General features: G+C 40.4%; 1 protein-coding gene across 1 annotated transcript; it reads right to left on the bottom strand.

Moving 5' to 3' along the window:
- MYCT1 (MYC target 1) lies at positions 1-22926 on the bottom strand. Its single transcript, XM_009948130.2, has 2 exons — positions 22677-22926; positions 1-581 (listed from the first exon to the last, which is right to left on the bottom strand). Exons 1-2 carry the CDS (start codon positions 22924-22926, stop codon positions 49-51), a joined length of 783 nt encoding a protein of 260 aa, XP_009946432.2. The 3' UTR covers positions 1-48.
- Between the last annotated feature and the right edge of the window lie 493 nt (positions 22927-23419).

Below are 23419 nucleotides of genomic sequence, written 5' to 3'. Positions count from 1 at the left end.
TTGAGGTTCCTCCTAAAATGCATGCATGTGTTCGCAGCAAGGACCTGCTCAGGAGTCTGGGAAAGCTTTTATGATGGTTTCATAGGCAGGAGGGGGGGTTTGTGTGGAGTGGCAGATGCGGAGGCTGTTGTTAGACCAGTGGAATTCAGGCCGGCTTAAGCTGTTGGTGGTGCTTCCCACAAGGGTTGTGGTGGTATTTGTGGGAGTGAGGGTGATCAGCTGACTGTTCGTCTCCACAGGGAGGGGAGGACACTGCAGGAAAGGGTGGAAGGTGGATGCGCGGAAGCTTGACTTTCTGGGGAAGGAGTTGGCTTGCTCCAAGGAGGCTTGCCGCTGGAAGGTGAGGCTGGCCAGGCTGAGGTTGCTCCGACGTTCACAGCTGCTGTTGCGGTAAAATCCAGTCCTGCCAGTAGTGTGGCCATGGGAGGAGGGTCTGGACCGACGGCTGAAGGCTGAGGAGTTCCCCTGGGAAATGTGGGCACTAGCTCTACGACGGGACAAGCAAGTGAACAACGCCCAGATGATCCCTCCAATCACTAGTCCAACCACCATGGACACTGTGAAGGCTATTGTTATCTGCTCTGAAATACAGCAAAAATACACAGCAGAGTTATTTCATTAACTGAAGGATTTCCTTGCCATAAAATTAATTGAAAATGGCAGCCTCCTTAAGAGAACAAACCTTAAGATCTTTGTATATAATACATTAACTTTACAACACAAACACAGAAGTTCAGATTACTCTCACTGTACCGTGTTTTTTCTTTAATTTGCATAATTCAACAACATCCAAAAAGTAGGTTGCGTTTAATACCAGTTTCTGTACCAATGCAAGGGAAAATCTTTAGTCTCTCCCAGAATCAGCCACCCACCAGCCCCCAAGGTGTGTTATAAAACTGCCAAGCATTTGCTTCTGTGGGAAATATGAGGTGTGGATTTATGGAGACTTGTTCTGTTTATAAATGCTTATGTTCTACGTGTACCTGATTACAAACTCACCTGTTACAACAGGTTCCTGCCATGTTCTTAATGGAGTAAGCCTTGTATTTATATGAGAACACGTCCCAGCCTTTTATTGCTGAGTAATAGATACTTTAAATCCTCATAATAATGAATATAAATTAATATATTCTGATTTATTATGGTCAGAGATAACCGTTAGTAATACTAAGTTTCTTGAATATTTCCCATCCCCAAAGCCGTTTAAAGATACATTAATCTGCCATTAAGAAAAGTAAATTTCTAGCTCTTTTATAAATGCTTTCAGGAAGTAAGAGATCTGAAAACAAAAAAAGAGCATGGCTAGGATTGTTTTCTCCCTGATATGGTCTCACAGTGTGGAGGAATAAGATTTTTTCCTTGTATATTTCTAAGAATAGGGCAGTTACTTCAGAAAGCTTCACTTAGTTTTGCAACTGAGCACCAGAATTATTGCTGTTCTAAAAAGTTCAGAGATACATTTGTAATCCTGGATAAGGCCTGAATTGAAAGCAAAACTTTATAGATGCCCTCAAAATTCAAGAAAGAATTGGATCTCAAACAAGAAGGAACATTGTGTTGACTACTGGTGAAGCAAAGAGGGAATAAGTTAAGAAGAACCATGGGACATCTTGAAACATGTTCATTCTTTCTGTGCTGTGTTATCACGTCTGTGAAGAATTTCTTTTAAAAAGGAAATTGTATTCATTAGATAAAATGTGAGTAACTTCTACAGCAAACAGAGGTGCAGGCCAGCTAATACTGTGCATGGCTGATCATCAGCAGAAGGTAGTATCTCCAGGACTGGGATGCAGATATTAGAGCCCAAAAAGGGCAAGATGAGACTGTGTTCAAAATTTTCTTGCAATGTAGCAGCTGTTAAAGAGTTTCCCCTGAATTTATGGTGCTGCACAAACATTCATTTCCAGAACCCAAAATAATGACACTGAATCCAAGCTGTGGGAGTTAGCCAAAGCATGTGCTGGAGAGGCATAGAGAGCGCGTGGCCTGAGGGACAGCTATGGGGAGAAGCCGGCACACAGCAGAGGGAGAGGAGAGGTGCCAGCCACGGCCAGCGGGACCAGCTTGCAGGCAGAGGCACCCCAGTATGCACCAACAGATACCTCTGCTTAAGTCAGGCCTTGGTGCCTAGCAAGCCTTAACTTAGGGCAGGTCACTGCAGGAGAGGCAAAGCAAACATTTGCTTTCCTTCCAGCAGGGGAGATGTAAATAATTATCAGTATAATTGCACTTTAAGAATTAGTTGTTATTACCTTCCTTATCTACCTTACTTACTTTTCTCCCTTCAGTGAAAAATTGTTAGCTCTGTGATTCATACTCGCAGCTGGGGAAAATTAGCTCCTTAAGCACCAGAAAGTTTAGCATAAAATTTTCATGGGTTTCTGGGTTGGGACTCCAAGCAGCATTAAATTTGAACCTAGCCCTTGATGCTGCACATCAAACCCTGTCAGAGGGGCTGTATATTCACCCTACATGCCTTTGCAGCTGTGGTTCTAGACAGGACCAGTGTTATCATGAATTACTGACATCACCATGAATCTCCTACCCAAATTTATTCACCTTACATTTTTCAGGATAGACTTGAAGTTCCATGAGGCCCAGAAAATTTAAGCTCTAATTAAACCACTGATATTTTGGATGGCTATACAATCCTACTGTTGCTTGCTTGTAACCTCGGCTTTCAGATAGGCTTCTAACCATTATCCTTTTCAAATGGGAAAACAAAGAGAAGACTGGTGAGGATAAAGCATGGGCAGAGCACTCCTCCGTTTCGGGAATGCTTTGTCGTCCTTTGTTCAGAGGTGGACTAGACTTGACCCTAAAATATAATTTTTCTTTAAGTCCTTATTTTTACAACTAAGAAACTCTTGGCTGGGCATGCTAAAGTCAAAGGATGATTGTCTCGTGTACTTTTTGGAAGAACCTACAGGCAGCATCCTGCCCTGCAGGTCCTAGCTGCAGATCAGAGCTCCATCACCACAAGCAGCCTTCTGACAAACTCATAATGATTCTGCCCTTCATAAAGCATCTTCAGAGACAGAGCAGGCCTTATCATGCCCCTTTTGGTCAGGAATAGCCTATTGTGCCATTTTAATGAATTTAATACGTTCTGTTACTGCAAGTTCCTGTTCATACTCCCAAAGGCGGGAAGGGAGAGCCAGGATTTGGCCAGCTCCAATTGAATAGATCCCAGGGAATGTCCTAAAGACAGCACCAAGGACTAGAGCTTCAGTCGTCTGAGTACCCCTACTGCTGTACCTATGAGGGTACAGGAAAGTGGAGCAAGAACTAATACTTTTTTAGTCTGATTTCTCTTGCACTTTGGCTGGAATGCTACTTATGTTATTATATTTTTGAGACTGCCAAGGGATCCCTCAGGCACAGGGCTCTCTAGTGCCACCTGATATTCCTGCTCCAGTTTGGGCTCTCAGATTCAGTAGGGAGGAGGCAAAGGTGATCTCTGTGGGGCTCAGCAGTCTTGAGTGTAAGCAGAAGCACAGCAAGCCACTGGAGCATATCTGGCTCTGGGGTTGCCATGCACTGTGGTGAGGATTTGTCACTGCATCCCTCTAGCCATAAATTTCATGACCTGCACAATCAAATCAGCATTTCACACTGTTAAAAGCAAATGAGGGAATTGACAAAAGTATTGAGTGCAGCTCTTCGGTCCTTCCCACGTGCTGTTCCCCTGTGCTGGAGGTACAGCACAAACAATTATCCCTTCACAATGTCTTCATTTTCTTTAACTTCTTTGATTCTTTTATTTTTCTACCTCTATGTATGAATGTAAAAATAAAGGGTCCAATTATTTCCCAGGGAAACTTGGCTGACTATTGCAGTTGCCATATGGTACCCCAAATGCTCTCATTTCCATTTGGACCTACATTTAATCCTTTTGGTTCTTATTATAGAAATATCACTAGACTCATTGGTTATGGACACCCCATTCTTTCTATTTCCAGATGCTCCCTGACTTCAATGGGAACCGTGGGTCACACTAATAAGCTGAACTTGCTTTTTTTCATTCCCTGCAGAGGATGAATTTCACTGAAATGTAATTCAGTTCTAAAACCTTATGTTGAAGAATTGTAAATCTATGCCCATTGATTTCCTCTTTAGAACGTCCAGCGATCACAGCCCTGAGGTACATTGGAGAAAATACTACCAAACAGAGAAAAAGATCAAAGGCAGAGTGTGACTTGCTGCACCTGGGATTTTGAAGGAAACAGCTGGCTATCACAGAGTTGTTTTTCTCTTCCTTAATCTGGGCAGTGCCAGGTCAGAAGTAGCTTTAGCAGAGTCAGAGCAATACTGACATAAAGGCTCTTCCAAGGATCCACTATAATATCTTATGGTTTCCTGAGACCTGTGCATGCCATTCTGTCCCCTGCTTTTAAGGAAAAAAAAAATAAAAATTGGGGGATAAGGTAGAGGTGCTGCCAGTAACAGTAACTCCCCATGTGCTGGTCCCCCAAATATGTTTTGATTTGTGTGTTTCTGAGACTGTTCACATTGCCTGCTTTATTTGACTATGCCATAACCGAAAAGATTTGGTACCCCACCTCAGTCAGTTTTCTCCAATCTCATCTCTAGCACCAGTTGAGGTGAAGGACAAAGGCTTTTTTTTTTTCAACAACGCAGTACAGACTTCAAGGTACAAAGCCAGAAATAAAAGGTTAAGGAAAAAAAGCAAGTGAATGTCTCAGCTACATTACCTTTACCTTTCTTATCTATGGTACTTCCAGTGTATCTCTGCAAAAATGGTTGGATGTTCAGAACCCACAGTAAGACCCGTGACTTCTGGATGTTACCCCCAGATCTGAACACCAAGCTGGCGTGTGTCTGTCAGCCCAACATCTATCCAGATCAGGCAATTCCTTCTGAAGTCTCCCTATCCTTCCTCTCTGATTTCTGCATGCACTGTTCAGCAAACGCAGTGCTACAGGTTTGTACAGGGGGTTATTGCCTCTGCTATGCAAAGTTTTTTTCTGGGGTGTTGCAGCTTTCTTTGGGGCTTTCATAGCTCTCCATGAACTGTATATATGAAATGTTAGTATATATCCTGTCAAAACCTTAACACTCTTATAGAATCCACACAGGAGAAATTTGGACATGTTATTAGTAAAGACGATAGACTGGCTGACAAGGTGCTTTCCCTAGTTATGGCCCTGAAAAAAGTTCTTCCTATCCAGCCTGGACGTCAGTAGCAAGGCCAGCCAAAGGGTGCTCATACCAATCTGTAAGTCTTCTGAGAAGTGGACTACATTCTCTTCTTCCTCTCCTTGGGGTATATCTCACCAAAAATTAGCAACACAGTTCCTACCTAGACTTGTCAGTCCCTGAGTCAACCAAAATCTTCATAAAATAGATTTGCTTTTTGTGATGGAGGATCCTGTCTCTATCATGGAGCTTAATAGGATCCTTGCAGGCATACTGAGGTCAATCTTATCTCTGTGAGGGTCTCATTTTCCTTTCATGTGTACGGACTGCATCAGATAGTAAGACATCCCTTTCAAAACATGTTTGCATCGAGGATTCATTTTCCCAAGGAATCTCTCTCTTGGCCTCAGCTCTGGCTGCAATGGACTGTAACAGCATTTTTCTCCCCAAACTTAGGAAATCCTCGGGACTTGCATCTTTCCTATAGCCTTATGATAAATTCCCCAAGGTGTAAAGTTAAGGTGGGCACAAGATCTTCCTTGCCTCATGCTCACAAATATATACATTTGTAAACTTTTCAGCTGGCCAAGCATACAAAGGGATAGTAGCACCTTTCAAAATCACATAAGAGCATCTTAGAGGGTAATTACTTACTGAGAGTGATTTTCCCATTTTTCTTTTCTTCTAACTGCCCAAAACCAGCATGAGACATTGTGCACCTGACATGCAAACTTTATTCCTTTTGGGCTCCAGCACACTTGTATGCAGAACGTACAAACTCACTGATTTCAGCTGTATTAGCAATGAGAAGTATCAGAACATACCACCACGTTGTAAAGTGGAAAAGAGCTGGTTTTATAATTTCAATCAAAATTTTAGAATTCTAAATTTATTCCCACTTTAATTCTTTCCTTCTCACATTTTTGTGAGCTCTCTTTCCTTTATGTGGTGTCATATGCCAGTGATTCAAAACTTGTCCAAGTCAGTAAGCAATCCTCCCCCTACATGCATACTTGCTTGCACACACGCACATTGTGTTGACCCAAAGCTGAAAAGCCTTGACAATTGGTAGAAGGTTTGATCTCAGACACGGAAAAATCCAGCTCAGCCTGTTTTACTCTATATTTTTTCCCAAAATGAAAGCTCAGTGACAAAAACTGATATAAAAAGCATACAAACCAGTATGTGAATTCACACCTGAACATTGAACCGCTTAGGATATAGCACCAGCTAGTGCATTAAAGCATGAATTGCATTTTACAAACGACAAATCTAGTAACCTGACTAGTAAGAATGGTTCAGATACTGTTTTACGGGAGCCTCAGTGTCTCAGGTTCCAAGTGAGGTTCAGGTAAGTCATCAGCAGATGTTCATAACACAGTCTCATATGTGCAAAACCAGACAGGGTCCATCAAAGTTTGAAGAACCTTGTAGCATCTTCCTACAGCTGTAGCAAATGTACATCTCTAAGGCAGACAGGTTGCAGCTACTCCTCCTGACTCGTCCTGGGCTGCGGGTTTGAAAAGGAAGAATATCCTGGCCGCAAAGAGCCACCACTTTTTCCCACCACAGAAGGTTTGAAGTGATTTGAACTACTTGAAATTTTATGCCAGTTCTACCAACTCCAAGAAAACTTAGTTTAAAGCTGGGGCTGGTCTCAGCACTGACTCCTGTGCTCCCATTGTCATGCTGAGTTCAAAAAAGCAATTTCTCTGTATCTGACAAGTGTTGACATTAATATCTTCCTGATTTTTGTCACTAATTGTATTGGCAAAACAGTCTGTCATTAATCATTTGTAGGTAGTCCATGATTCAGTTGGGTGGGTGAATCGGTTATTGTCTAATATCAACCAGCTGTGATCTTAGTCATGGCAAAAGCATAAGGAAGGTCACACATGACTCTTGTGGAAATAGTAAGAGTGACAGGCTACAGCTCAAGGTGGTTCAAGTAGTTGTGACGTCCAGAAAACAAACAGATGAGGATGGTGGCATCTGGAAGACAGAATCTGTGGAAAAAAAGGGTGAAAGAAAAGCAGACTGTGCAGGACATGAGAACTAACAAACAAAATAAGTAAGTCAGAAAAGCCAATGCTCTGCATTCAGACACAGCTTGCTAAGGGGATGTTTTATTCAGCCTATGCTAGTGCAAGATTCTTTTCTGCGGCAAGAGAAAATATTTCTCCCACTTCATCTAATAACTAAACAGTTGTTTTTATGCCCACTGCAGGTAAAATAAAAAGCACTAGGTTTAAAATAGAGTAAAGGAAATTAAAAAATGTGTTTCTATCTGCAAGGACTGGTAAGAACTAGAATAGATAGTCCAGGTACATAGTGCATCTATGCCCATTAAAGATTCTAAAAACCAGTATCAGTCAAGAGTTGTTGTAATGTAGTTAATCCTGTCTTGAAAAAAGAAGGTAGAAGGGATGATAGTTCAAGGTCCATAGTGACGTTATTTAGTGCAGTTTCTAAGACTTTCTTCGATCAGGTAAGCAAATAGGCTCTGGAAGCATCTGAAAAATTATTAAGTAAATGACAAGGGAAAAAAATGCAGTCTGTGCCCTTGGATTAATTCTCCATTTGAAATGCAGAAGGAACGGCTGTTTATGAGAGGGTTAACTTCACAGACGAACAACCTACCTAGGAACAAGATTGCCCTCTGCTGGAAATTTAATCTGAAAATCTAAACAATACATAAAACATCTTAATTCTAGTGAGATAGGGTGTCAGAAAAAGCTAACAAGAAACATTCCAACAAGAGATTACAGAGACGTTAATAGGACCTCAGTACTCAGAAAGACTCTGAATTACATTGCCATAAACACTTAGGACTAACATTTTGCAGAGGCTTTGAAAGTAAGGTAGACTGAGGCACAGCAAAAGTGTTCAGAAGCTTAATGAAGTAAAGCTTGTACAGTTTTGTGGCTTTGTGCAAATATCTGTGCTGATGGAGAAGCATGAGGCTAAGTCTGTTCTTAAATTCATATTTCTTGCCATCCACAGTGATGTTCAGAGTGATATCCATGCAACAGAGTACATTTGCTTTGTTTACTAATCCCATAATTCATTGTGATAAAAAGCCAGAAGAGTGCAACGTGCCATCTCAGTATCCCACAAACCAACTCAGAGTTAATGGTGTTCCCTTGATATTACTGGCAGTTGATTTTTACTGGAATGATAAATAAAGAATAATTGTAATAATCAGAAGGAAACATCTAAGACAGAGATGTCAGCATGTTTAATTTAATGCCTTTGGCATAACTATATGAAACAAAGCAAAGATTCCTTTGTGCAGACAGAGATAGAAACTTTGTTACCGCATGGTTTCATTATGATTCCTAATGCATTACACAGTCAGTAATATAATTTTGATTTTTTTCCGTGTGTGCAGCAAACTGTCCTCTGGCAAGGCATTCTTACCAACCTCACAAAAACAGAGCATAGGTCTAAGCTATATGGCCTCTGCATGAACCTAAATCAGTGAATCACAGTTTGCCACAGTGCAATATGGCATTATAGTTATTACTTAATTGATAAGATTATTTTACAGAGCCTGAGAATAAAATAATTTCCTATATGAACAGAGCATGAGTGAGTGGAGTGAAATCTTAAAATTGAGTAGGATTTCCTAAAATTCTTAAAATTAAGGAGGAAATACCAAAACATATATGCTATATGTAAGAAAACAGAAGACATCCAGGGTTAGAACAAGCTCAAGATTTTCAGATTACTGGGAAGCCTGTAGGGTAAGGAGTACATTGAAATCATCCTCAGTCCCATCACAGCAATTCTGTTGCCTGTGGTCTGAGAAGAGTCTGCCTGACCCAAACAGGGCTTCAGATGGAGCTTGTCCTTGCTGTGAGAACCCATAAAAGGCCAAGAAGTATTTATACTGAAAGGCCAAGATTTATTGGAATATAAAGTAGATTATTTTAAAAGAGAAAGCTCAGAGTGACAAGGCACACTCTGAGTACCTTGAGATACTAGGTATACCGGAAATAAAGACCACATGTCAGCCTGCCCAGTACATCCTATAAACAATGGTCCTCAATGCAGTGCTTTTTGGAAGTTCTGCAATCTCTGTACATTTGTGTCTGTGTCTCAGGTGGTTCTTTCCATCACCCAGGAGGCAGGACCTTGTTTCTTTTCCTTGCTTTTAGATGTGCAATCACTCTCCCTTCCCCCCTGCAACCTGCTCAGCTACTTCCCAGGAGAAGAGCAATCTCCCCTTCCCAGTTCCATCCCTCTTACTCTCCATTTTAAATTTACATGAAGGAAACAGATACGTACAACATAGTGTCTTGGCAGAAGTTGAAGGAAATCTACTGGGCCCCAAAACTGTAAAGTTTCTCAGAAACAGTCTCTTACTCAGAAATATACTGCCTTTGAAATACTGCCACAAAGTATTCTGCTGGCAGGTCTAAGTTGTGTATTGCTTGTTCAAAAATAGCCTTCAGTGAAAATAGTGTTTAGTGTTCTATTTACAGTCTAATTATTTTTTGAGATTGCTAAAACTAGGGCCTTCTTCAGATGAAAATTAAGAAAGTTGTACAAAGTTGAAGAATAGGAGGAAGAGGAGCTGTTTGTGAACTTTGCTGAATACTGATCTAAATTATCTGATAAACAAGAACTCAAGGAGCAGGAAAAAAATTTAAATCAGATTTTCCTACTATTTCACTGCAGCAATAAATCTCCTGCTACGTTTATCTTCCTTGGGGAACAGGTATAATAGTGAACATTTGAGAATACAGAAGTATGTTCACATGTGATAGCACTGTGTTCTTCAGTCAGTTATCTGCTGTTCAGAAATTTGAGCTTTCTTTCTCCCAGTACTTCCTGTGTGACCATCAATCAGTTTCAAATATTTTTCTTGTGACGAATATGTCTATGGATATCTATTTCAGTGTGAGCTAGGAGACCTAATCAAGTAGTACTCACAGGAATCCTCACAGGAATCTGTATAACCACAAGCTGATAAATGCTCATATAATTTCTAAGTGAGATGACTGCTGATCTGGAGTATTAGTCAACTCTTCATGACCCAGGACAGATGATCCAGGCTGAAGATTCAGTGTGAAGTGGGACTTTGGTTCTTGTCTCACATGAGCCAGTGGTGTCTGGGAGGCTGTATTTGTACCAGGCTGTTCCAGGTCCTGCTTGCCTAGATACTCCTACACTTCTCAATTAACAGAGCTATCAGTGGTCTCCTTCATTTATACTCTGCCTGCATAAGGTATGCAGCTTCCACAGAAGTCATGTGTCTGCTTAGTTGGCTCATCCTTCCATTAACCTGGATAACAGAGACATATCAAAAATATAACATAATTTTTTAAAGCAAAGGGTTTAGAATTAACAGATGTCAGTTAAATGGTCAAATATGCCATAAGTGTGTGTTAAGATGCTGAATTGTGAATTCAAATATCTGAAACAGGGAATTACTTTTCATCTGCCGATAAAATGCCAGAGAAGCAAGGCAGAGCAGAGGCCTCTGCTGAGAAGTAGAAACTGCCCTGGCTGTTTGATTCAGCAAGCATGTGTCAGAACCCAAAGAAGACTTTTCATTGCATTGAACTGCCTATTTTTTTCTCCCCCAATTATTTTGCTGAAAATTTTCTAGACATTGTTTCTTAACAATGCTTTATATATTTGTGTTGTTGATGGAGTTTTGGTTGAGGTTATTTGACAGGTAAATCTTAGGTTTCTGTTGTCCCATTTTCAATATATGAAAATCAAACTCACATAAGTCTCTTTTCCATCTCCTCAAGTAGAAGGGGAATAAATTATGTTAGGAGAGTAATTTAGGATGGCTTGGTGCAAACTTAACTGCTATGCAATAGGTTTCAAACTCTGAATGAGTGTCTTTTATTAAGTTTGTATAGGAAGTGAATCTTCTACCTTGAAAACCAGGAAAAAATGAAGCTGTCTGTACTGTTATTGATAGTATTTTCTGATTTTCTTCCCTTTTTCCCCTAGACAAAAGGATAGGGTTATAAAATTAAGATAATCTTACAAAGACAAAAGGGTCAATCTTGAGTCTTGATTTTACTTTGCACCCTCTTTTGTGGTTGTGGACATATTCTATCTCCATGCTTCAGATTAATCTTCTGTATAAGGGAGATGCACCACTCACAGCCAGTCATTTGGCTCACAAAGGTTTTTGACTCCTGGTTAAATGAATTACAATGGTAAAATGGGAAATTGTGTATAAATACAGAGCATTTTCCTTCAACAGGTTCTACAAGAAGAACTGAGGCAGAACCCTTGCACCGACAATGTGCTGAGATTAATCCATCTGAATATGAATCCTGCTAGGCTTTAGCATCTGAGCATGCAGCTACAGGGGGTTTGTCTTGGGGAGAAAGCACAGCACTAAGCTCCTTTTATTATGTGACACATTTGCATGCCAACACATTCACTGGTGTGGAGCTTGGAAGAAATATACTTCATTTCCCAAAGAGGAGATTTCTATATTTGATGAGTAGATAAAGAACGATGTTTCTGGCAGCTGCTGTGACAATGAGCAGCACTACGTGCTCAGTCAATACAGTAGGTGCAATTGCAAAAAGGTCTATGTGCTGAGTGTTTGATTAATATTCAAATAATACTCTGAAGAAACTTTGCCTCTTCCTTCTACTACCTCAGATCTATGTCCTTCCTGCTAAAGATGGTTAAGCGCTTGATAAATCAATGGCTGTATGGGGGGAGGGGGTGGGGAAAGCAGGAAAGAAGTAGTAATTAGGGTGCAACAAAACACAGCCTGAGGATGACAGACTCACTTTAAAAGAATAATTTATATACAAGGAAGAAATCGTGCTCTGAATAGACAGCGTGCAAGAATAAAACTGATCTCTTCATGACATAGTTTGTTGCTTTCATCCAACTACAGTAATACTCTTTTCTTCGGGCTTGCCAGAATAAGGGTCTCTCATTAATCTACTTTTATCTCTCTGACAGGCCTGCACATAAGATCTTGGAATGGATTTACATATTATCTTCGTAAATATAAGGCCTGACTATTGATATAATCCCCTTTCCTTCAGTAATAGCAGTTAAAATTTCACGTGCTTGTCAAATCTTTTACTTAACTGATAGCAAAATAAGCGTAAATATATTAAATGTGGAATAGTTTGGTTCATTCCACACCTTGAGAAGACAGTATGTGATTTATCTGATAAATTTTTACGTAGGACTTATGCAAAACAATAGTAATCTAACAGTTGAAACAAAATGGCACCTCCGAAAGCTAGCTGGAAAATAAAACGCAGCATAAGGCTAAGACACAGTTGTCTCCTGAAGAAATCAGCATGGGCAGATTATGTTTAGTTTTGACATATGACCTTGACTCCAGTCCCTGATGGAGCACAGAGGAAGTGCTGTCTTCCTACAATAGTTTAGCAAAAGCATGACTAGCATGAGAAGGTGCAGTGCAGCATTGCTTGCCTGTCAGCTTCAGGCTCTCTGTAGCAATACTGGAAGACAATGAAGCACACAGACACAGCTGCTTCAGCAAGCAGTACTGCCACGTGCATAAGAAATCCAACTGAAAAGCTGCATACAAATCAGCCCTTCGCAAACACAGCTGAGAGCGTGCAGAGAGGTATATCCTGAAGCTGAGAGGGTGCAGATGAGCGATGCCTTCCATTTTGATTACATCACAAGTCATAGATTTATTTCTCATTTGATATAAGAATATTTCTGGAGGACTTCAGAGGAGGAGCCAGGGACCCTGAGTGTTACAGAGGAATGAGATACACTGCTGTCATGTTGCCACTGAAGGTCTGATGTTCAAACACAGTTGCTGCCGTTGCTAATGCCTCACCATTACATGCTATCTTTTATCTTCCTTCAGTTAAACCCACAGTCTTGTTGCCATTTCTCTCACTATTAGCACTATTTATATGAAAGCTGTGTCCTGTTTGAGTCACTGGCCCAGGCTGCTCTGCTGCTGCCTTGTGACACATCCCAAGTCAGCTCACACGGTGGTCAGGGGAACTGGAAATGGGAAGAGCTTTTGGTGACCTTGACTTGGTAGACAGGACAACAACTCTCTTCCTTGTAGAGATCTTAACTGGTTTAGGCAGAGGAAAGGTAGTATGAGTGCATCTCCCTTTCCCCAGCAGTCCTGTAGCTACCATGATCATTATCAAAATTTTGTGGGATACTTAAATCAGCTTCTGACCACTTGAGCACTTGAGAAGTTACTTAGTTGTGTGACATTTTCTACATCTCTATCACAGGATTTTCACATGGACCAGTATTGCATCTGAAGGGGAAAAAAAGAGATTGCCATTGGCCAGGGGAAATCTCTTTTGCTCCGGAAGCCATGCAGCAAAAGTTACTCTGATGCTGCTAGGCCTGGGAGGATGCACAACTCTGCAGCCCTCTCCAACAGGTGAAAAAACCAGTCTGTCTCAGTTCCTATATAGATGAAGCTGAGTTTTAATGGTGTTGCCATTGTTTGGTTTTGTCTGTATGCTATGTTCTCAAGCTCTGTCTGAGGTCCCAGCGTGTGGCATTTGTAAGAGACAAAACCAAAGCTGATCCTTGTCCTAAAGGCTCTGCTGAGCTGATAGGATTTTCACAGTCCTGATTTCTGCAAATTCACCACGCAGATACATTGCAATTTTTCTTCATCAATATGAAAAAAGTGACTCATTCAAGTGAAATCTTTGGTTAAGTAATCCAGAAACATGGCTTCACCATTAAATTTGTGGCATCATGTAACATTTCACTGAGGAGCAGAAGCGAGAACTTAAATCTAGATGCACTAGATTTAAGACTGGTAATAAGAAACATTTTGAGGTTGTGACATTACCATAAAGATCTCATTGTCTTTCTTTTTTTTTTTTTTTTAAAAATGTATCGTATTTTATATCTGTGTTGTACATATGCTCCTCAGATAAATGTACATGAAAAAACACAGTGTGTTTACAGGAAGCATTTGCAAAAACAGAACTGGTTTTCTGTCTGATTCTGTGTCACATTTTACCTCATTGTCTTTCTCTTTACAACATTCCTATGAAGTAGCACAGGGAAGTTTTCTCTATTTTTCAAATAGGGACCTGAAACGTGGAGGAACCATCTGTCTTACCTTCCAGAAACCCAGCTAAGATCTGCCTCCCAGTATGCGTATTTCCACAAACATCTTTTGTGGGATCAAGCCTTCTCTAAGTTCAAGTTGACCGTAGAAAAATAAAACAATTCTAGTTTCTCAGTGAATTTTGGAAGTATTAAAGTATTTTGCTCCATGTCAGGATTCCTACCTCAGGATCGTGAACAAATTTTGAAGTTGACAAAACTTTTGTGCAGTGTTGGCAGGTTTCTTGTAGGAGGAGTGGGAGGAAGCTTTGTGTCACCTTTTCCTTTGCTCAACACAGCTACAGAGCCACTAAGCCAGGTACACTTACAGGTGTGTTATTTGATAGAATTGGGGAAATCTGCAGCCCCAAGGACATGGTCTGTCCATACCAGACTGACACAAAGCGGTATGCGCACACTCTACTTCATTCTGCATTATACCTTATATTAGCACTCACACCATTCACACAACTAGAAATTTCTAGTGCAGATAATATTTTGCACGTATTTTAGGGGAATAATGCTCTAATTAGTCCATCCGATCAACATTTCCTGGTCTAAGAAACAGGGAAATGTCTCCAAGGCTATATTTTTCTAGCAGTTTTCCAAGCCATTTCATGCAGTGAATTCAGAGATCTTTCTGATTAAACTAGGAAGTGCATCCCTCCTTTCTATTTATTATTTTATGTGTATGACTACTTTTATATTGGGTTGTCCAAATTCACATGTCACTGACATATACTAGAACCAATCAATGAGGGCATTTGGATTATTTGCCCTTCAAAACAAGCTCTTTTTCTAACATCAGTAGATATACTTGGTTGTGAAATGGGAAAGAAAGACAAGCTGCTCTTTGTTATTAGAGGTCCTAAGAGTATGGAAAGGCAGCTTTGAGATGTACAAATTCTGCTTTTTTTAAAGGCTCCAGCTTGAATAGTAAAGGACAAAATATTAGAAGATGGAAGGTTAAACAAGCAATAAAGAACTAGCAGGACTCTAGAAAACCTATGGTAACAAACCTGGAAGTATGAGCCATTTATTTGATTGGAAAAGATAAGTGGGGAGCTGGAAGAAGGGCTTGTTCACATACAATTGGCTCTCATATTAACTTCATCATGACAGGAACAGAAGTCTGCTCAATCATTGGAGTCCTTCAGTATCACACACCAGGATGTAAAGCCCTGAGTTGCAAGTCCTGAGTGATGGATCTGTATCCCTGATGAGCCAGAATCCAGACTCTGAAATTCAAGTGTTAAGCAGACAGACTTGTTAAGGTAGAGTATGATAAAGTACTCTGGTAAGTCTGAGCAGGTAAGTTGTCTCTGTAGACATAGTCAGTGTATGCCAGATGGGGAGATGCAGATTCAGTGTGAAGACTGCATTTTGTACATACATATATATCACTGTCTGTGACATTGGAGAGGTATTAGCACAAGGCCCTGGCCCAAGAACTCAGATGTATTGTTTCAGACACACTTGACTTCACTAAACCAATATGGATCATCCCTTCCTCCGATAACATTTGCTGGGACCATTCTGCTCCTTTCCCTCTCGCTCGCCAGATATTGACGAATTTGTCTTGCTTTAATAATTATTCTTATTGGGTAATTTTATCTATTGTTTATATATTGTTTTAACTAACTGCAAAAGGGCAATGAAGTTGAAGAAATTCAAAACTGACAAAGTCAGTTATCACTGGAATAAAATTTTCATTTATTGTCTTGTGGTGGGTTGACCCTGTCTGGACACCAGGTGCCCACCAAAGCTGCTCTATCACTCCTGCTCCTCAGCTGGACAGGGGAGAGGAAATATAATGAAAGGCTCATAGGTTGAGATAAGGACAGGGAGACATCACTCATCAATTACTGTCAGAGGCAAAACAGACTCAACTTGGTGAAATTAATTTAATTTATTACCAATCAAATTAGAGAAAGGTAATGAGAAATAAAAGCAAATCCTAAAAACGCCTTCTTCCCACCCCTCCCTTCTTCCCTGGCTTAACTTTGCTCCAAATTTTCTCTACCTCCTTCCTGCCAGTGGTGCAGGGGACAGGAAATAGGGATTGCGGTCAGTCCATCACACGTCTCTACTGCTCCTTCCTCCTCAGGGGCAGGACTCTTCACACTCTTCCCCTGCTCCAGTATGGGGGTGCCTCCCACGGGAGACAGTCCTCCATGAACTTCTCCAGCGTGAGTCCTTCCCACAGGCTACAGTTCTTCACAAACTGCTCCAGGGTGGGTCCCTTCCATGGGGTGCAGTCCTTCAGGAACAAACTGACCCAGTATGGGTCCCTCACAGGGTCACAAGTCCTGCCAGCAAACCTGCTCCAGTGTGGGCTCCTCTCTCCACAAGTCCTACTGGGACCCTGCTCCAGCACAGTCTTCCCACAGGGTCACAGCCTCCTTCGGGCACCCACCTGCCCTGGAGTGGGGTCCTTCATGGGGTGTATGCAGAAATCTGCTCCACTGTTAACCTCAACGGGCTGCAGGGGGATCACCTGCCTGACCATGGTCTTCACGACAGGCTGCAGGAGAATCTCTGCTCCAGCGCCTGGAGCATCTCCTCCCCATCCTTCTTCACCAATCTTGGTGTCTGCAGAAATGTTTGTCTCACATATCCTCACTCCTCTCTTCCACTGCAGCTGCTCTTGCGCAGTAATATTTTCCCCTTCTTAAATACGTTATCCCAGAGGTGCTACCACCATTGCTGACGGGACTGGCCTTGGCTCATGGGTCTGTCTTGGAGCTGGCTGGCATTGGCTCTATCTGACATAGGAGAAGCTCCTAGCAGGTTCTCACAGAAGCCACCCCTGTAGCACCCATGCTACCCAAACCTTGCCACACAAACCCAATACCTGTCCCCAATAGTACTATGAATGAAGAACTGCTTACTTAGTCATCAAAAACAGTGTGGTGTTTTGGGTTGTGGCAATACTAATATTTGCACACTAAAAGGCTCTATCCTTATTTTCAGTCTCTGTTTTCTGAAGAGGACAGCGTCCTACTGCTTTGGATAAGCACTGGAAGGAATTATTCCGCAAAACACTAGAGCAGGACTGCATCATGAAATTGAAAGAAAGTATTTTGCCTCTCCCTCTCTCTGCTCTCCCATTGGGACTGCTTCCAACAACAGGAGCGTATAAAGTCTGAAGTTGTCTGACTCCAGCAGAGTGATTTCAAAATCACTTGTTCACATCCCATTTCAAAACTTTTGCAGACATCAATGATCTAACCTATAATCTTATATCTCTTGTGAAGACATTTATTCCTTGTGCTGTGAGCTCCTTATGATGTGTGATATACTGTCAAGTACTGCGCTTTTAAAAGCACTGGAGTTTTCCAAAACACAGAAAAGTGAAAAAAAAAAAGAGACCAGGTGTAAGAAAAAATTCCAGTTGATGCAGTGTCTTCAGTCACCTTTCTCTATTTTGGCTGATGATCATGAATTAAAATACCAAGAAGGATATGCACGCTAGGGTGAATTTTGAAAAGGAAGAAAATGGAATAAGAAGAATGGAAGAGAAGAAAACCAGCAATCCTTGAGTTTGGTACTGCACCTGAGTTCTAAGGCTCTAATTTTGACATGTTTTCCTCCTACTTTCTTTCACTTCAAGCCTGGAGGTTTTTGCTACTAAGAAAAGAAATCTCTAGTGGTGTAAAGCATCTACAAATGGCTCCATGTCGTGTTTTCACTTCCTCCTATCTGCCAGCAAAGGAATTGCATCTTCAGCTTAGTAAAGTCCTCTGCCCTATTAGCAATGCCTAAGATAAATGTCCTCTGTGGTACTCTGGTTTATGCTGGTCTTTTCCAGCTATCAAAGTAGGAAGAGTAGTAGCCTGGTAGATGTACCACTGCCACATCTGCTGTCAAGTGCTCCACAGCTGGCTCCAAATTGTAGCCTTTGTGTGTCCACATCTCCAGCAGGACAGCTGAGGCAGCTCCCAGAGTCTTTATTTGCTGCTGCTAAAGCTAGACTGGAAGGGTACAAAGTGTGTGAAGAGAAGAAAAGGGAACGAGGAGAGACCACCCAGTGGGTATGCTGGAAATGTGGTAGAAATATGCTGCTACAGTCATCAGAGTAGAAGCCAACAGGCTTAACCTAGTCACCACACAGGTAGCCAGAAGAGCTTCTTTTCTCACTTGCAAAGAACTGGACTGGATTTGCTGCTGTTCCTCCTAATCTGCCATGGCAGGAATGGAGGATGAAGGACCCATGAAGGATCCCAGAAGAGGAATCAGGTCCCATGGCTGTCTAGGTTGGACTTGCATGTGTTTGACAGGTGTGTTACTGTTCATGTCAGTGCTGCCCTTCACAGGTAGTATTTCAGTCCGTAAAGAGAATGACGCAAAGTCTTTAACCACCATTATTGCTACCAGTAACATGATACCACAACACAGTGCCCGACATTAGAATATGCTCATCCCTAATGACCATCTTTTCCAGAAAGTTATATAGTCTGAGTTCTTTCAAGCAAACAGGCACATTTGAATGAGCAGAAATGCAGTGGGTTGAGGGAGAGACAGCACAAAATTCAACATTATGTTTAAAACCATGAGTGCATTTGTTGCTTATAATGTCAAGTGATAATGCTTAAAGTATTAGTGCCAGGCAGTTTGCAGTCTTAGAATGCTGGAAGCCAGCTGATATATGGCATTGTTTCCACATACTGGACAAATAACACTGGATTCTGATTCAATAAAAGAAAAATTATCCTTAATGTTAAGGTATTAAATTGTACTGTTACATTTTTAAGTAGATACTTGAGTAAAACTAGACTGAAGTATAGTCTAGGGATCTAAGTTTATGTTGATTAATATCTACTTACACTTTTTCTCTCTGCTGCTGTCATATTGATCAAATGTGCTATTTAAATTAAATTTCCTGATCTGAAAGTATATTACTATCTGCACTGGAGAAATAAGATTGTCTCGAAAGCATTTATTGTATTTAATTGTGTGCGACTGAAATGCTTTTAGGAATTACAAGAAATGCACTCCTGGTTAAAATGGAAACATCTTTGCTCCCACTGTTAACTTACAAATCAAAATTAACTCCATAAGGACTATATTAAAACAGAAAAAAATGAGATTAGTAGTTGATGGATGGGTATCAAACCCTGAATTTCTCACTTACCTATTGCCAAACCTCCTTTTGAAACAGTTTACAGTCCCATGTGACACCAATGGTGCTGAAGTGCAGCAGAGGCTGCCTTTAAGTGTTTCTCTTCCTACCTCTGCTGAAGTACCATACGATGGATTCCCACTGCAAAGTAGGGTGACTGGAGGTTACACAGCTTCATAGAAGCTGGCACCTGAAAGAGATGAGCTCCTGCATTCTTGCAGGAGCTCAGACAGCTTGTCTGAAACATGCATGTAAGCCTATAAAGACTCTGAGGAATATCTGTAGTAGGGAACAGCTCTAGCAAAGAAAGAATCAGAATCACTGTTTTGTGCTCATGACACATTACACAGAGGATATTTGCTGACACGGACAGGAGCTAGAGCTGAAATAATGAAAATCATGAATTTAAACCAGAAAAGGAGGTTAATATCCCTCTTTTTGATTTTTTTTTCCATCAGAACTGATTTTACACCAGCAAAACTGCTGTTTTGCTTCTTCTGTTTACTCTGCTGCATAATTTAGCATTTCAAAAATACTGCAGAATGATGATGGTGAAGACTGAATTCAAAAGAAGAATCTCCAGCTAAGCATGTTATCAACTCTCTAGGCTGTCACTGACTTTACACTGAGCTTGCAAAAACTTACGCTTTTTTTTTTTTATATTATTATTTGTTAAGGTCTCTGCATGAGTATAGAGAGAGGATTTAGACTACTTAGGCAATCACACAGCATGACTTACATCAAGATGTGTATATCTTGTTTTTATCTACACATCTTTATTCATGCACACTTCCACTAGCTTGGAGCAGTTGTAAAAAGATTTGTATGTGCTCATACATAAATAAGTGGAGGACATTTTAGTTTGTTCATTGTTTTAAAATGCTTAGAGTCACTTTTAAGATGCTGTTGTGTGAAGTTACCATTGGAAACTGGACAACTTTAGAAAACAGGATGCCTATATATTTTTCACAGTAGGAAACCAGCTGTTAAACAATAGATGGTTCATAAAATTGTAAGAGATTAAATATCATTATGAATAGTTTTACATTTTACAGCATTTATTTTTTTCCTCACAAAGTCCCTCTCAGCAAACCTTTGCACACATGTTCAAGTTTCCACTTTGGCCAAGTCCATGCGAGCTGTTGAGAAGTCACACATGCGTGGAAAAGGATCTGCATCTTGGTAATGTATTCAGACACACAGCACTGTGTAGTGGATGGCTTAGAAAAACAATGAAACAGGCTGTAAGCCTAATCCTGAAAAAAATTTTCAAGTACTGTGTTCTCATTTGATAAAGAACTCCATTTTGTTTACATCTATTTTGTGTAGTTTCATTTTTACCTCAGGTCATGTATCTCTAAGGATGTCAGAAAATGCACTTCTATAATTTTAAGTGAAGTTTCCTCACAGTGAGCTTGTGTCAGTCATCGTCTCCTGACACAGACTATATAATGTCCCTCCTTAGTCTGACACATATGACATACCTATAGGAAAGAAAGAGGAAATGCTATTAACTCTTCTAAAATCTATCAGAAAAATAAGACAAACCTAAGAGGCATCTTGCCTTCCCAAGACCATGCAATCTCCTCAAAAAAACCCAAACTGTGAGGTTCATCTGCTGTCAAGGCATAAGCAAAGGGCACAGTAGCAGTCCCTGGCAAGCCAGGTGGGCAATGCTGGCAAAAGAAGATGCTGGCCCTTTCAGGAATAAGACAGCACATGCATGTTGTGCTCCATGTTGTCAAGTGCAACGCTTGATACCAAAGGACCGGGGCTTGGTGCATCTGCAGAACTACCTTAAATGAAACGACAGAGTAACAGCAGCACCAGTGGAGCCAGCAGCATGAAGTATGCCATGAGATTTAAACATTCACTTCTTAGGTACTCTTTTTGACTGTTCATGAAGATAGAGAACACTCTGCCCACAGTCTGAGAAGCACGGTTAATGAATCCTTAGAGTTTCACATAACCTTGTCGTTTCTTAAGTATGTTTCCATGACAGTGAAGCAATAATGTATCTCAGAATAAAAGCAAATCTGCAGAAACAAGGGCCACTACAAGGATTCTTAAAATATATGTTGATGAAAGCACTTTATTTTTTGTTCTGAAAGCGCCATTTTAGAATTACATGTAGTTCCACTCTACAGAAGTTATATTCTTCAGAGTCCAGCAGACAACCTCCAGACAACAAGAGACACTGAAACAATAATAGTACTTTTTCCTCAGTTAGTATGTAAGTATTTCTCAAAGATGTCCAGTATCATTATCCTACTCTTTATCCCAAGACACAAAAATTAAGTGAGTTGCTCATGGTCTCCCAGTAGGAAAATGTATGTGTCACTGCAGGAAACGTGGGCGGCATTCAACAGATTCTTGTTTCTTATGCTAAGGAAAGAACTTCCTTAAATCTTCTTGTATAGTTATTTTCCACTCTTTCCCCAGTGCACTTCTATGCAATAAAAGTCCTATTTTCCTAATGCTTATTAATTTTTAGTTTTAGATAGTGCAAAGATTCTTAGAGGGGTCATTGCTTAATAACAATAATATAATAGACAAAACCATCATATGATTCACTCTAATGCTAAATGCTAATACACATTAAAGTTAAACATAGCAAGCAATAGAGCTTTTTGGAGGGACAGGTTCTCCACAGCTGTTGCATAGAATCATTTAGGATCAAGTCACTGAATCTAATTACCTTGAACTAATTTCAGTATAACACATACTTCCACCTCATATTCTATACATTTCAGTTAACGAAACATTCCCAGGTTTCGGTGAAAGAAACAGTCTTAACGGATAATAATCAAAATATATATTGAGGAAAAAGTAAGAAAAACTTGATCATGAGGCACCACAACAAATTACAAATATTTTTTCATTCTAGAGGAGTAAGAGTTTATTCCAAAGGTTGCAACACATTTAGTTTTCGCTATCTCTTTTTCATCAGAAGATGAAGCCGATCATGTCTGCTGTGTAGGTACATCCATTAAACGGTTGAGAATGTCTACCTGATGTGAAACATACTGAAGTCAATAGACACCTTTTCAACTCACTTCAATAATGAACTCTGTCAAACAATCAATTCTGCCCCAGCAGTTCCTGCTGTCTTGATTAGTTTAAAAACATGACGAAACTTTGTCAAAGAAACATTTGGAAAATAATCTTTTGCACTACAAGAAATACAAAATCTGTTCATTACTTTTTGCTTCCAACATGAGACTTGAAAGTATCTACATGTATTTTTTAAGGCAATCACCAGCAAATCTCAGCATCTACTTTAACGATATTCTACAAAAAGAAACAAAATCCTTACCCCAAAACTTTGGTGGCCATGTGACTGGAGAGTAAGTACTGTTTCTATCCATAACATTCAAATAACAAATAAAGAATGGTATGTCCACAGAGGAGCAATGGGTTTCTGAACGTTTGAGATTTAGCAGTAGAAGCAATGCTTTTGTGCTGCTAGGGAACTGTGTTGTTTGCCTGAAAGGAAATGAATGTATCACGTTTCCTGCCTGTGGACTTGAATTAGCAAGTGCTTGCCTTATCTTGGAACACCACATGGTTCCTGAGACGGGGAAGTAGTTTCCTTCTCGTCATTTCCTCAGCTAGACCAAATTGACTTAGAACAATACCAAATCTCCTCCTTCTCTGAAACTTTTTGAACCCCAAAATGTCCAGAGATAGAGATGAAAATTCCTTTCTCTTTCCTTTAATGATTTTCTATGTTAAAGACCTTTCTTAAGCATTCAAAAGTACTTGTATTTGGTGGGAATTTTTAATAAGGAAGAAATGTGACAAGAGGTTTTAATAAACACCATTTTATTAGTATATTAATTTACGGTATGAGGATTGTTAAGTATCTGACATTATTCCTTGGCTAGTTTGAGGAACTAACTGGGCCTGACAGTGTAACTGTACGCATCAGTATTTTAATAAGTGTACTTCAAATTTCCTTTGCCAATTCTTTTCCTTTCTACACCCCGTTCTAAAATATGAGTTCCCTGGAACACAAACAGGCTTTCAGCTAATTGTTTGGACAGTAATACAATGCAG

The sequence above is a fragment of the Leptosomus discolor genome, chromosome 2 (assembly GCF_034619465.1).
Source record: "Leptosomus discolor isolate bLepDis1 chromosome 2, bLepDis1.hap2, whole genome shotgun sequence".
Lineage (NCBI taxonomy): Eukaryota > Metazoa > Chordata > Aves > Leptosomiformes > Leptosomidae > Leptosomus > Leptosomus discolor.
The sequence above is the reverse complement of the archived record's forward strand: the minus strand, read 5'-3'. Positions and strand labels throughout refer to the sequence as shown.